Consider the following 16,711-nt stretch of genomic DNA (forward strand, 5'->3'; position numbering starts at 1 on the left):
TTTACATATTTTTTTAAACATAAAATTAGGAAATGAACATAGAACTTCTGGTACTTCTTTTCTGTTTGACATATACAATATTGACATTTATAATTCAGTCAAAATTGTTTTTATCCAACAAATAGCCTTGAACTTGAACTTGAACTATTTTCGGACGCTTTATAATTAAACAGCATCACAGTTTCTCTTATTTATGTTGAGCTTTACATATGTATTTAGTTTTGCATTCATATGTAAATTTTAATGCGAACATGAACTTGAAAACAAACTTGCTTGAAATCCACTCAAAAATTTCATATTTTTCTTTTAAATCGAATGCCTTTGTTCGTTGAATGATAGACATCAACGTAAAAACTTGTATCTCAAAGAAATCAACAGTGTTTTCAGCCTCAGAAGTACTATTACAAAAATGCGAACTCATTTGGTATGCACAAGTCTTCAGTTTATGGAAAATTAAAGCATTTCTGTAAATGTAAATTTGTGTACCAACTCTAGCAACTTTATGAAGCTAGACGGACAAAACCAATTAACATGCAAAGCAACGAAAAAAAAACTCATCGAGTAAACAACGAAAAAGTTTTCGCAGCTTCTATTTTTTGGTTATGTTCGTTTGTTTGCTGCTGGAAGTTAAATTAAATATTGTTTCCTCAATCTCTCGTTATCTAAAAGTTACAATTGTGGCAGCGCCAAGTTGATAAATTAACAGTTATTCATTAAAGACCTGGCAGGTCGCTGGTAATTGCGGCCAGTTAGTTTGATAAAAGGTAATTTTGTGAACAAACTTTAAATAATATTAAATGGACAATTGTGCACGGCTGTACCAGCTATCTAGAAACTGCGCAATCTAAGTTTAAAACAAGTAAAAAAGCTAAAGTCGGGTGTCCCGACTTTGAAATACTCTGTACATATGTTTACAATAATTATAGAAAATAAAAAAATTAAGAAAATAAAAAAAAATTGGATCGATTTTACCTCTCTCGGTATTCGAACTCACGTAAAGGGTGTATAATTGCACATTTACATAGCAATTGCGTCTGTGTGAGTGTATGTATGCCTATGCGCATCTATTCGTGTCTGTGTAAGCATTTTCGCAGTCAACCAAACAGCAACATCAACAACAGCCGCGGGCAGCGCTTGAGCAGCGCTGCAGCAGCTCTGCATCAGCAAATATATTTATGGCTATAACTTCTTGTTAAATCGGTCTATCATAATGAAATTTGGCATACGGACACATAATAACCAACTGGGGGTATTTCCAAAATTTTAGTTCAAAATTCCAAGAATTACGGGAGTTACGATTTGCGTGGTAGAGGGGGGAGGGAGGGGAATTCCAAAATATACATTTTCTGCGTATTCACATAAGGCATCTGGGACTAAAATTTGGTGTTCCTAGGTCTTATAGTCTCCGAGATATAGGCGATTATACGAATGGAAAATCGGGAAAACCCCCATAGGGGGGAAGTGGGGGGGAAAATCAAAAAAATAAAACAAACTCGTATAGAATACACACATAACGCATCTTTGTGCAAAATTTGGTGTCTCTATCTCTTATAGTCTCTGAGATCCAGGTGTTCATACGGACGGACAGACGGACAGACAGACAGACAGGGCTAGATCGACTCGTCTCGTCATGCTGATCAAGAATATATATACTTTGTGGGGTCTGCCACGCCTCCTTCTGCCTGTTACATTTTTCAGCTCCCGCAAACCTAATATACTCTTGTACATTTCATGTACAGAGTATAATCAACTAACTGGAAACTAAGCAACTAGAATCCATAATCGTGTTTGAACACAAACTAAACTTGTTGAGAAAACAGGCTTAGTAAGACTAATTTATTTTGTTTAGCCCAATATTTTGTCAATTTATATGTCTAATCGAAAATGTCTGTAGTTTGATACTCAATGTATTCCATATATATTTTAAATAGGTAAAGTCTTTGTCTATCTTCAAGCCGGTTGCAGGTCTGGACTTCATATTGCATATTTGAAACATTGATTAAGAGTTTCTTTATTTAAAACAGAAACTAGTTTTAGTTGAATAGATGGCAGCAGTTTCGTATAATTTGTTTCTTTCTATATCTATTATTTGTTTTTATTTTTATTTTGATTGGAAAGTATATTAATTATCTATTCCTGTGGGGCATTATTTGATGGGATTTTACGATCACGCTGGTGTAAAAATATATAGGGTATTTTAGAAAATCTCTAAATAAAAAATAAAACAGTTTACCCTGACTGACTTTTGGGTAGGAAGCTAGGAAGTTTCAGTGAAAGTAAGCAATAAGAAGCGGCGTTGGGAAATTATAACTCCAAAAGAAGAAAAACGGGCTCCAACATTTGCATAAAAAATCTGTCATCTTCATCTGATTAACTTCAAACTTAGCTTGTATACTCTTGAATGAATACAAAAAAAAAACTGAATATTTGTATGTCAGACAATAGTTTTTAATATTTAAGATGGTCTGAAAGGTTTTTAATTTCAACAGAGCAAGTATTGAATTACTTCAATGGCATCATTATGTACGGAAATTGATGATAATTGGCCAACAAGTGTGGTTAATTGTTTGTTAAGACTGTATTTTATCTCAATTTGATTTAACAAGCTCTTCAAGAATACCCTTTACTGCAATTAAATTTGAATTGAAGCAACTGCCAAGTGTGTGTGATATCAGGAATAATTAATGGAAATCTCAATAGGCTTCAGTCAAGAGCAAGTTGCTTCACAAAAGCTATTTATAGTTATCTCACAATCGCAATCGGTGGCACAATTCTAATTCAATGTCAGGGACGGCTAGACAAAGATTATAAGTAACAAGTATATGCTCTGTGGAAGACTGAGTATTGTTGCCCCATAATCCGTATTTATTTTCTTTATGATGTGTACTTATAAATTTAATTGCATGACTGCCTATTTTTTTTACTAACTCCATCTATGTACGTTTGTGTATGCTGCGATCTTAAAAACGCCAGCAAAACACGTTCTGAGATTTAAAAAAAAACTCCCCCCTCATATACAGTAGCCTACACGTGTTACTAATTTTTTGGCAAAATATGACGTTGTGTCGTAATTGAAATCAAATTAACACATCAGCAGTTCGTAGGTATTATCTAGTATTCGCCAAGTCCGGCATTAGCTTGTGGGTTCTATGTGACCTTCAATTTGTGTTGGTAAGTTTCAAAGAAGCCGATCAGTTGTGTTTGTTTATTTCTTTATTTCACAATTAGCATGCAATTTATTATTGGCCTTTTCTCTTCTTCTTGCAACTAATAATACCCACCATGCGTTCTAATCAAATGGGCCATCAAAAAGAAAAAGAAAAACAAAAAATGCAAAATCCGAGCCAATACATATATACATACACACAAACATACATACATACATACACATATACTGTGTGTATAATTTTAGCGCATGCTTGGAAACACGTTCGCGAAAACGGCACAAACGCAAACGCAGGCGGAAGTTATGTGTTTCAAAACGAAACGAAACAAAACGAATCGAATCGAATAAAATTCTAAAGATTTGGCCACATGAAGGTGCTTGGTTAGAAATCACATTAGGCTTGGCTTCAGATCGCTTTGGTTTTGTGGTTTCTTAGCTTATTGCATTGGTGTGTGTCCGTGTGAGGAAGTAAAATAGGTTAAAGTTCGCATCATCAGTTCGATAGATAAATGGCCAAGTCCGGCAAATTGCTATAATTTGGCAAGTTTGTTCTAACGGGTTTTTTGCCACTCAAGGCTGTAAGCATACGCTCTTGACGCGTTAGTTTTTGGTTTTACGACTTGTTTCTACATATGGATTGAAAACATTTTTGGTGCGCGGTCAACAGGGCACGAGGTTAAATTTTTTACTGCAGTTTTTTTAAAAAAGGAAATAAAACTTCATAACGTGTCAGTCAGGTGATATTTTAAATAGAATGTATCATTTTGTTTGTGCCTGATATGCGGAAATGTCTCTTAATTAGAAGGAGCCAACGAGGTGCTCAACTTTTCTCACATTCTGCCAATAGCGCATTGATTATTGATATTGGACTGGACTTCGAGTAGGCAGTGAACCATCTAATAAACTATTTCCGAACTCAATTAAAAAACCTTTTTTTATAAAGATATTAAAAATAAAAACATATTCTCATGGCTATTTCAAAATAATGGTCTGACCAATCGATCACCTTTCAAGGAATTTATATTTTATCAGCATACATACTTGTACATATGTGTGATATATACAGATGTTAAAATGATAAGTGAGGCCATGATCGCACAAGTTCTAATACAATTTGTATTTTGTAAGCCAAACTAACATGAAAAGTCCATCTAAAGAAATAAATAACTTGTTGAAAAATTGATACAAATTTGTTTTAGCTTTGAAAAGTAATTCACAAAGAAATTTGTTTTAGTAGAAAATTAAACTTTTGTGTAGAATTCGTACTACTTTTATTGAAATAACACTACATACATGACGTACTTGTAGATTGCCTGCCAACTTGAAAGAATGACGGAATAAGTAAAGTTTAAGAGCACACAAATAATTAATAATAAACTTCACAAAAATTATACCAACAATTCTATATAAAACGTGTGCCATACCAAATTTAACATTTATTTGACTAAACTGCCGAAATAGCAATAAATAATTAATATTATTTTTTCCTTTCGTACTTAAACTTTTAAAACTTGGAAATAACAATTAAATTTAAGTAAATTCTTAGACACACATGATAGATTGAAATCCATTTCTTGAATAACAATGTGATACAAATAAATGGCAACTCCGACAACAGCTGTTAACCACAGTTTTAGTCTACTGTTCTGTCATTTGCCGCTCTCTCCTTTTTGTAATTTCTCTTGCCTTTATGTTGTTTTGAGTTTCACAGCTCTCTCCAGCAGGCACCGTATGGACATTGGAACCACATTAGTTTACAGTTAAGCCTCACCCACCACTTAAGGTGCGCTCTCTTCGTTCTTTTCCGTTCACCGTTGTGCGCATGCGTCGCAAATGTCAGACGGTTCAGAGAACAGAAGCCAAACCGAAAAAACATAAATATTAAAGCTAGAAATCGAGCAGACAATAAGTATGCACAAATATTTAAGAACTAAACTAAGCAATTAGCATAATTTATAAATTAATAGCGCTGACGCAGGCGTGTTATTTAATCAATGGTAGCCGGCAAAGAAACGTATAGTTAATGTATTGTTGTTGGTGGTTGTGTTAGTGTTTCAGTGCCGTGAGCACTAAAGTTGCAGTCGATTGGCGTGTCAATAAGAGAATTAAATTAAATGTGTGCCGCAAACCAAACAAGACACTTGACTGTTCTGACTGCGATAAACATCAAATTAAACTATTAAAGTAAATTGTTTGACACAAGCCAAAGCATATAAAATTAAGTGGATAACCTTCAAAGTGCGAGAAGCCAGTTTAAAAGACATGCAATTGGCCCCCACTACGTGCTACATGGGCGGGCAGCTCCCCCTTCTGCATTATGGCTCGGAATACTCCATTCCGGCGGAGCTACAAACGTTATCTTGAACACCGATTGGCCTTAGACATGTTTTACAGTTTCTTGACCCAAAGCTATGACTGCGTATTTCTTAAAAAATGTATTTTGCATAAAGCAAAAAAATGAGAAAAACGCACGCAAACATAAATATTATTATGCAAGCAGTGACGAAATCTTAAAGAATTGCCAAAAAGTGATAAAAATGTGTTTTTTAGGGTTATTTGCATACTTGTTTCGTTTGGCAAGAACATAAAAATTCACGAATAAAAATATATACTTGATTCTTGTCGCCACTTCACCCAAAGAAAAAACATCAGGATCAAAGTACAATTTTTTTTTTTTAAATAACATTCTAAATTTATATAACTTTCATTTTTTGTGCGTTAAATAACCAATGAGCTTAGCATATACATACATTTATCAGACTTTAATGGAAAGTTTCCTGTATGGGCATTACGTATAATCCACATCAATTAACACAATTTTGTGTTGGAAGAAATTCTCGCGTATTTCGTTTTATTTATGTGTACATATTACATATTAATTACTTACTAAGCTTCAAAGAAGTTGGCTGTGTGTTACTAGAAAATACCCTTTAAATGAGTTGATTTGGAAATTTAAGAGTTAAACGAGTAAAGAGTAGATTATACTTGTATAGTATATTTTTAGTTTCTGTATCGTGAAAGACTGAAAGTGTTTTCATTAAAATCTCCTTCCACTGAAATCAGAAAACACGCTAGCTGACAAGACAAACATATGTACATGTATGTACATACGATACTTACCGATTTAGTTTGAAAGAAGTTATTTTACTATAGAATATTGAAAAGTGGTTAGAACAAGTTGACCATATATATGAAATTAGTTAATTAAATGCATTGTCATTTTTAAAATGGTAAAAAATAGGAATTGAACATATTACATAGAAACATCCCGAAAAAATATGGTTAAATTATAGTAAATAAACTAAGTAATTGGAGAACATTTTGTTTATGTTTTAATAAACAAAAGTTATCATCATATCTGGTGAAATTTAAAAAAAAACTACAACTGGCGGATTTATAAAGAATATAATTAACATTACATAATATTAAAAAGTGGGCACTATGGTTTGAAATTAATTTGTGATGCAATTTCAATTTATTTACAATGTTTATGAAAACTGTAAGAATTATAAATTACGGGGACCGTTGACAGCCTTAACAGCAAGCAGGCGTTTTTTATATATTAGATATTTATTGATATAATTTTTCCAATAGGTTGTAATAACAAGGCCTTAAAGTATAGGTTTTTAGGAAGCTTTTGGTGCTACTCATACGCTGGGTGTGTATATTTAGATCTATAATATTTATTTTTTAATATCCCTTTTTAGAACTAATGAAAAAAGATAATAAAGATAAAGTATTTGTGCAGCTTAATTAAGATAACCCAAAAAATCAGCGTTTGTTGTCTTAAGACTAAATAGTAAATAGATTTTTTCATTAGACGAAACACATTTCCTGTACATTTATTGACATTTTATGTTAGACATCTCTCTCAGTCACACGAGTATTCAACTTCTGAACCCATCATAAAAACAACGGAAAAATAAATATCCGAATTAAATATTGAGAGGTTTTCATGTAGGATCGTTGGTTCGAGATTGGGCGTGTGGTGACAAGCTGGAAGACATTTAAAACAATGCGGACAAAGAGCGGACAATTTCATTAGATCCCGTCCTGTATTAGTAAAAAAATTTAAACTCTGATGTCAGATCAGACAACAAAGTAACAAAATTGAAAACAAAATATATGCTAAGCAGTATTTCAACTACAAGCTGAAACAAGGCGCATTAAAAGCTATCAGTTTGTAATCATTTTACTTAACAGCTTATTGAGAGTTGACGACTTACCATGAGTTGACCCTCGGTTCTAACCTTGGTTGGCCTTGGCCAAAGATACGCCCTTTAAATCAAATCATTAGCACAGCCAGAGTTTCAAAGAGAATGTCTGATGGTGTTAAGCTTTGGGTTTACGCATTAGGTTGAAACCTTCAGCTTACAAATCAATTTTATGGCTTACCTGTTGTACATTACAATTCAGTACGCATTCAATTACGAGACTATTGAGATTAATTTAGCCTCCTCAGTTGCCCAGCCACTTGGTCAGGCTTTATGCAACTTTTCACAGCGCATTTGCCACACCGTTTACAGCTGCGCTTGGCTGATGTTTGACCCCAACTATTAGTTGGCCATTACACATGCCCAGCAGCCATAAAAAAGCTTTGGTCGGCCTTCCCCACAAGCAGCAGTTGCAATAAAATTTACAACGCCGCCAACCAACCAACCACATAAATCTGAATTAATTTGCAATGCTTAGAGGAACTGCAAAAAGTGCTAACAAATTAATAACACAAAAGCAAATTAAATATAAAATAAATAAGTGAATAAGAAAACATAGAACGGGCATCATACATACAAGTACGTATGTATGTATATATGTAGGTATAAGAGAATAATAAGCTAAAAGGTCTGCTTGAGATAAAGCCTGGCCTGCGGCTAAGCTTTTGCTTTTGCTTTTTCATTTTTGTTTAGCTTTGTGATCAAAACAAAAACAAAAACTACGCCTGACGTCACAGAGCTTGGCGAGATCAACAACAGCAGCAACAACAAAAACAATACAACCAATTCGCAACTGCGCCGCACAGCCGCACTGCCGCTGCCTGTGTCGCTGTCGCTGCCAACGCCGGCAGCGCTGATATCCAATAGCGCGCCAAAATAAGAAGTCGAAATCATTCCTTTCGAGCGCACAACGTTCAAATTCGTTTGCTACGCTCACGAGAGCGGACGTGGACGACGAGCAGCGCGGAAAATCACAAAAGACGAAAAACGACAACAACAGAAATAAACAACGATCAACAACGAAAAAGAAATATAATAATATAAATAAAAGCAAAACGCAAACCGTAAAACAGTTAAATCATATGTTGGCTTTGGCTCTGCCAGTTTGTTTGTTTGTTTGTCTTGTCGCCGTAACTCGTTTTCATTTAATTCAATTACGCAAATATCCTTCCCCAAGTGTTTTACAACATAAATGTGGCAAGACCCAGAAACGTGCTAAACAAGTGAAGTGCAACCAGAAAAGTCAAGCAAAAGATATCGAATACAAACGGTGCGAAATGGTGAAGAACAATAACAACTTGCTGGCCGATATGAAGACGCCGGCCAATGGACAAGCGCATGCGCTCTCAAATGGCAATGGTGTGGTGCCAACAACAACAACAACCACAACAACAATAACAGCTGCACCTACAGCAGCAGCCGCAGCAACAACAACGATGGCAGCCAACAGCTGGCGCCAAACATTGTGGAACTGGTGGGACACATTCGCAGATGTGGCTTGGTTTATAATCTGTTGCATCGGCTATATATTGCAGGTGAGTTCACAGTCACAGCATGACCTCAAAAAATTTGCATATGTATGAGTATTACGTTGTGTGGGAAAATGTGAAAAGATTAACAAAAGACCACAAATTATAATGACCATAAATATTCGTACAATAATAAATAAAATATTGAATGAAATTCCCAAACAATTGTATCCTGATTCAGAATACTTAAAACTTTACAACCATTAGACTTAAAAAAATGTAGCGACCATTACGAAATATTTTTAATTCAAAACAAAAAAAATATTTAATTAAATGTTCACTTAATTATATATATCCTAAACATACTAAGTATAATTTATCAGAAATAACTAGTAATTCCTCAAAATACTACACTTAATTAGTTATTTTATAATAATTTTCCAAGAACATTTGACAAAAAATCTCGAATTGTTTTAAGTAATTAACTTAGAACTGAATGCACCAGTAAAGCTAACATTTCCATACATTTCGAAAGTCTCATTTAATCTTTAAAGATTGTAAGGAAATTTGTGTGCTCAATAAGGTTAAACTTTAAATAGCTAGTTGAACTGCCATTCAATGAAAATGTCCTTTCTGACCATCACAATATCAGAGAAAAGTTCTGCAAGTTTTTAGTTGTTTAATTGGAAACATTTGTTTAAAATCTATATTTTGTTTAATTAGGGATTTAATTTTTAAAGAAGGCTTTTGTTTAACTAACGAACTGAACTGAACGACTTTTATGATACTAAAATCAGATATGAACTTGTGGTGGGGATGCAGCTAGCGAGATTAAACTGTTTTTAAAATTTATTTGTTTTAGTATGCATCTGATTTTGTCTAAAAGGGCTAATATACAATACAAGTTTACTATATTTAATAGCAACTTATTTCCAACAGTTAACTAAATTATTCAAATAGAAATATTTAAAAAAGCAGGCTCAATCGATTTAAATTATCACGCACAAATAAGAGTTGGTTTTATTTCTTAAAAATATTTTAAATTTGGCGTAAATCAACGTCTTTGGAAGTGGTATAAACATTCAGGGTTTCCAATGCCAATGCCAAAGAGCAAGAGCCGCAGCCTCTTCTTTACAACTTGTTGTGCAAATACTAATTAATGTGTGTATTCTGTTGATTGCTTCCGTATTATTGAACGCCATATTGTCTTATATGGCTACTTTGCATGAGCCTAGCAGAATTGTTTGCCAAATACTGAATACAAATTCTCGTAACATAGGCTTTAGCCCTGGCTGATTAACAGCATTGTGTGACTTATCTTCGAGCTGCGATAAATGTGCAACTCGACAGCCTTCATCTTATCGCTGCCCAGCAATGTGGTTCATCAAGTGTCTGGGGCTTTGCAACTGGAATCAGCTGCGAGCAGCGAGCGTGTTACGAATCGGAAAAAGTATTAATAAACTCCAACAATTAAGTTATTTAATTACCAGCGATTTGCGATTTAATGCACAGGATGGTCGTGTTAAGAGCGAATAAAAACCGCAGGCGCTGATAAATGAGTTATAGTTCGCGTGCTCCGCTTAATTAAAGTCGATATACGAGTATGTACTTATGTGTGTAACTCAAAAGGCAGATGAGAACTGTAATATCTAGATAAGGCGGCCAAGCTCTCAATTGTGACGACCCACACATAAAACTGTCAACTTTAGATCCATTTTGCTTATTCAAGTTAATGAATGGAATTTAAAAGTGTTTGCTTTACTTACGTCTTGTCTCTAAATAGAACGGCTTCCCTGTCTAGTCATTTTGCATGCCATTCCTTTTCGCATTTCATTCATATGCTTTGTCTGTGCTTTTATTTTCCATACCTGTTTGGTTATCACTTATTAACAATCTTGATTTAATTTATTATTATTGATTTATTTGCTGACCATCCCCTTTTGGTTCCAACACTCCATAAATCTGTTCAGATAATGTATAAATTAACGTTGCCAAGTAATTTACATTTACAAATTATCTGTTTTCTATACTAAGTTTTAGAATAGTTGAGAAATGCCTTCAAAATAAAGATAAATCAATAAACTTACACAATACGAGTAGTTGTTGCATTTAAATCTTTGGATTATTGATTTTCACAGTGATTCTAAAAAGCTCCTCAGAAAAACAACTAAATGGCTAAAACTCATTGTCAATTAAATGTTCTCAAATAAGAATACAGCATTTTTGAAATTCTTTGAAAGAAGAAAACCTTATAATGCACAGCGCCATCAAGATACGGCTTACTGCTTACATCTCGTTGCATTCCAACTACAACACAGTGTTCTTATTAAGCTCGAAATATTGGCTTATTAGATGCAAAAATGTAAAGCAATGTGGAATTTCAAATTTGTAAAATTCTTCTAACTTCGCAGTCTTTGGCCGCCAACTGTAATTTGTTTTTTTTTTTTGAAATTGTGTATGTATTTTATTTATAATTGTCTTTTGATTATTATGTTTACTTAAATATACAATTATTCATCTGCTGCAACTATCTTTTCAAATAGTATTTTAGAACTTTTTGCCTACAAAATGGAACACGAAAAGGCGATTGGCTTACTGAGGCATGTGCTCGGAGTGGCTTTCTAGTCAAGTGCCACAAAAACGTTATAATTCTTTATGGCAATTGTGTAGAACTATTGTTGATGTAGACTTTATTTCTACTTTCCTTGAATTTATTTATATAATTTATGAGAGTTTTAAATAAAGGTGGCGCCTGTCAGCTTCCCTCATGGAAAGTCCACTTTTAGAGTCATTGTTTTTTATTATCAGACTAAACTCTTCGGACTCGCACACATTAATGGGATTGAGATCCGGAAGGCATGCTTGTTTATTAAGAACTATTTATTATAAATGTTTATCCAATTTTAATGATGTTAACGATTTTATTTATTTATTTATATGAAGGATGCTTGATCTGTATATATAGCTATGTGTGAGCTTTTTACTTTTGCACGAAACTGAATGAAAGCTATGGGAATCTTAATACGATATTTGTCAATAGATTTCCTTCCATATGACTAACATTCCAAAGAATAGTTTGCCATACTAAATTGAATACATTTTTCATTGAAAAATATCTCGGCTTTTCTAACAAATTTTATAATAGGAATTAAATTTTGGGACGAACAACAAGAAACGCAAAAGCTTATACTCCACTGAATAAGTATGCTGATAATAAAATTAATAATTTAATACTCTTAGGTGTTGTATTCGTCACGTACTTTGAATTTAATTTCGAGTCGAGTTCCACATTTCTTATGTGTTATTAAAATGAACTTTTAATTACTTTCAAGTGCAAGCTATTAAGCTGAGGTCTAGTTAGTTGCGACAGAACTAGGCCTTTAGATCTTTTTATAAAGCGTAGCTAACAACAGCTATTTTATTTGATTAACATTTCAAATGAAAAAATGCAGGCATATGGACCGGAATTTTGGCTCACCCTAGCTTTGAGGTATTATTATTATAAGTTGTTGCTGTGTTTTTTTTTTCTTAAACAATTTTGAAGGCTTACATAAGCGGCGGCATTTTGTAATTATATTTTCTCTTTCTCTTACCGCAAAACTGAAAAGTAAACCTTTTTGTTATTGTAATTCTGCGGCCCATTACTTTGGGTTGACTTTGTTGTGTGTTGCCAAAGATACAATCATTAAATGTGTGGCACGTCATGTGTGTCTGCCTCATTGTACAATGCAGACGGGTACTTATATATAAATATATGTATATGCATATATGGCCTATTATACATAAGTGCCATTAAATTGCCGAAGCATCTCTTTGCCCGACTACTTAACAAACCGATGACAGACAGCTACATATACGAGTACTCGTACATACAGCTATATAGTATAGTCAACTGCATAAACTGGCATTAATACTATATGTTGACATTTGCATGCAAAATGCAAAACCAACGAGTCATGAACGCAGCTGCGGCGTCAGTCAACAAACCTACAAAGAAGAGAAAAAAACTGAACAGCGTGTAAATTTTACAAATTTTAAATGTCACAACTAAGAGGCTAGGGCTCTTAATGTCTTGAACAGCATTATACCCGACAATGGGAAGTGGCAAGAATTGTTGTGAACAGAGCGAAAAAGACAAAAATTATATTAACAAGGCAGCTAATGCAATGACTTGCTTAGCATTGCAGCATTGAATGATCAATTGATTGATTGAGTTAATAATGTTATGTTTCAATGCACATTTGAAGTATTGTGTGTGTGTGTGAGTGTGTGTTTAATGGCTATGCATATGATTTGTCAAAACGAATGACTTAGGCAACAAACTTGGCTGGCCTCCAACCCTAGCGCAGCCACAAAAATCAACATAACTGGCCGATCAGTTGCAGTTGTTTAGCATGAATCTCATATAAAGCAACGACTTGTAAGCTGCTGCGTAACTGAGCTTACGTCGCAGTCGCAGCTGCAGTCGCTGCTGCCGTCGCTGGCGCTGGCGCTGATGCTGCTGCTGCTGTTGCTGCTGCTGCGCCTCTGCGTTTGGCTTGTTGACCCAGTTCAACTTTTGCATTTTGCCGGCTATGTGCCGCTTAAAGCCTGTTTTTATTAGCTTGGCCAGCCCGCACAATTCGTTGGTGTGGCAAGCCACCACAAATTTTTTCGCGGGCAACATGTTTACTTTTTGTAGGCGACTCAGTACGAGTGTTTGGGTGTTTGAGTGTTTGCTTGCCTGGTTGTGTGGTTGGTTGTTTGAGTGGCGGCGGTAGCTTTATAATGGCACACGCAAATGCTAACACTTGAAAACGCAAAAAGTAAACGCATTTGAAATTGAAAGTGTCGATTGGAACCACAAAACCCATATAACTGCATGAGTAATGCGAATCGTGAAGACCGACGAAGCTCGGACTGGTCAGCAGGTGGCGACTGTGGGTGCAAAAACCTTCTTCGGCCTTGAATCTCAATGACTGCATTAATGTTAATCGCCAGCTAGAGATAAATGTAATAGTTCACAAGCAGCTACGTAAACTTAGTTATAAAATAAATAGTTATGCTATTACCTATTTTGTTTTGCATAAATCTTCGTTATGTTAGCTTTACATTCCTCTTGACATCTTTAACTCGAGCATCAGCGATCTTTATTAATTCGGTTTGCTACATACTTTACTTAACAATTACTTGCACAAAGTATTATCGAAGAGAATTAATATAATGAGCCATACGTCAGCTGATTGTTACCTAGAATGTGGGTTTAAATACTATATTCCAATCTGAAATAAACAAATAAAATTGCACTTAAAGAAACCCAAAAACTATGAGTTCTAAGAGTTAACTGACCTCTTAGCAAATCCCTCACGACCTAGAAAGACCAATTCGCTTGCCATTCGTTTACCTGTTTATGATAACTTTCTTTTCGGCTATTCATCCCACTTGTGTTAGCTCAACACACGTGTATAAAACAAGAGGAATTTGCAAATTTGAAAATGAAATAAATTAACTTTCTGTTCTATTAAGGGAGAAGAGGACAGAAACTTGCTTAAGCAGTCCCAGTACAGTGAAGTTTGATGAAAGTATTTCTAAGTTTCAATTGATCGCCTATTTATTCAACAAACATGTAAAGTGCTCACGAAATATAGACAACTTTACAACAGGAATTGTTTATGTAATACCCCGAAGTTCCCTTAACGTCAAACCAACAAAAATATTCAATTTATATAGTAACAGCTTGGAAGCATTAGCCCCAATCATATGAGTATTGAAAACTATCTATGTTATGTGGCACTAGACTTTTTAAAGTATTAACGAAAAAACAACCGCATAAGGTCTCTACATCTATTTCATTTCTTCATTCAAACCTTTTAAGTCGATGCTCAAAAAGGATATTTACTGTTTTAGTTTGGAATGCGAACGAACAAATAAGTTTATAAATTAATTAGGCAGTGCTGTTGTTAGTCGCCTGTTTGTGCGTCTTATGTAAGTGAAATTTCTTGAAAAACCTTCCATTTAGTTTAGATCAAATGAAAAATGGCAGGTTAGAATTCCAAATGATATAGTCTTATTACTTATTTCTAGAAGAGACAATATACCTGATATATATTTATGAATAAATTGCAATGCTAAATAGAAGATTCTTACGAGTTTATTCTAGAGTTTCAACCATGAGACAGTTTGTTCTTAATTGAACTTGTTGCAAAGTACGTAAGTCGCACCTTAATGGCAGCCTCGTGTTCTTAATAACAACAGAACCCATTAAAGGTTATTTTCATTTCGATTTACAGTTATGTATATATAATCCGGAAAGTGGATATTCGAGTTAGCGAAAGTCGTAAAACGACAATTACGCTGTAGACTCATTTGAATGTTAACAGCAAACAGCATTACCTTAATGTAAATTCATTGGTGGCGTTATTAAAAAACAAGCGATAAATATAAGAGGCAGAATAACTTATAAGCATTGTAGACCGATTATTTCAAATATAAGTGCAAGCATTGTTGTTTTTATGAATTGAATCAATAAATTTATTGGTCGCCTGACTTCTTTATTTCAGAATTATTTTCAGGCATTCCCTGCTCTGCCTGTCTTCCCTCTCTCGCTTATTACTAGCTATTAACATCTACTATTTGATGTTTGACTACATTTTCTGTCAATACATTCTGAACCCATTCTGCTCTTAGTTGCTACTGAATTTGAATTCGACATATCGACAAATTTGATTAGGCCAGCACTTAATCAAGCAACTTGTTGCTGGCTCCACAATCTGTTGTGGCTGCCACCAACTCGTGATTGCAACATAGCTGAGGAAAGAACTTGATTGTTGAAATTTATGCGTTGCTTGCTATTCATAAACAACACACACTGCCAACACAAAGTACACTGTACAAAATGCCAATTTTCACATGGCTATAAAATGGCATTTGAAGGACGCCTAAAGATGACAATCGCCCGCTGCGGGAGGCATAAATCATAAAACTCAATTACTACAAAGCGCCAATCGTTGGCCAATTGTAAGCGCAGCAGACGTAACAAAACTTTCAAGTGTAGAGCTGCCTACTGTCTGATTGTCAGCGTTTCAAATGCAATAGACGAATGTATGCACACTCAAAGAAATATTGTCGCCAATGACCCAATATAATAACTATTGGGAAGAGATGAAATGTTGAAATATTTTCACTAATACTTAACGTATTGCCAACAATTATTTTTTTAAATTTTTACCTATACATAAATTTAAATGTTCTTTTAAAAGGGTCTGAAATATATTTGTGATTTATATTTTTAATTTTTTACTTTTTAAACAGTTTATATCGATATAATAAAAGCACTGTTTTTAACCCAACTACTTGGCAAAAAGTGTGAAAAAATTGTAGAACTTTGTTTTTAAAGTCAACTAGATAAATGAAAGGTGTTAAGTATGGCTTTGGCAAAGTCAAGCGATATTTTACTACCAGATCAGGGTAGCATAATTCTGCCAAATATCACAACATTTGTCGCACAAAACGTGTTTGATTGAATGACAATCTGCGTCATTAGCAGCTCGTTGGGAATAAAATTCAACTATTTCAAATTTTCACATTATTGACTTGCTGCATTATTGGAAAGTAGGGAAGAAAATGCCATGCAGGATAAATCTTGCTTGGCTTAAGTGCGGTTGATAGTTCTTTGATGTTTGGGAACTTTAACAGAACACAGATCCATCTTACAGACCCATTTGTTCCTGATTCAAGTTGAAAACTATTTAATTATAAGACTTGAAATATATTTTGCAAAACGTAACTATTGGCAATTAATTCCTTGTTGAGTTAGAAATGCTTTCATTTCATATGCATTGACTTCGAAGTCTTCTAGTCTCAGCCCATCGGGAGGTTAGTCC

The 16,711-nt window shown here is 34.3% G+C and overlaps 1 protein-coding gene across 2 annotated transcripts in view; it reads left to right on the top strand.

The window, feature by feature from the left end:
- The first annotated feature begins 4,979 nt into the window (after window positions 1-4,979).
- Window positions 4,980-16,711, top strand: part of LOC115630584 (estradiol 17-beta-dehydrogenase 11) — a 28,461-nt gene continuing 16,729 nt past the window's right edge. The window contains exons 1-2 of one of the 2 annotated variants that reach the window (XM_030527202.1): window positions 4,980-5,075; window positions 8,074-8,915. In XM_030527202.1, the coding sequence (XP_030383062.1) occupies window positions 8,463-8,915 (453 nt within the window). In that variant the 5' untranslated portion in view covers window positions 4,980-5,075; window positions 8,074-8,462. The remainder of the gene's footprint in view (window positions 5,076-8,073; window positions 8,916-16,711) is intronic. The other variant, XM_030527203.1, reaches the window with a different exon arrangement.

The sequence above is a fragment of the Scaptodrosophila lebanonensis genome, unplaced genomic scaffold, assembly GCF_003285725.1.
Source record: "Scaptodrosophila lebanonensis strain 11010-0011.00,11010-0021.00 unplaced genomic scaffold, SlebRS2 tig00001410-arrow-pilon, whole genome shotgun sequence".
NCBI lineage: Eukaryota > Metazoa > Arthropoda > Insecta > Diptera > Drosophilidae > Scaptodrosophila > Scaptodrosophila lebanonensis.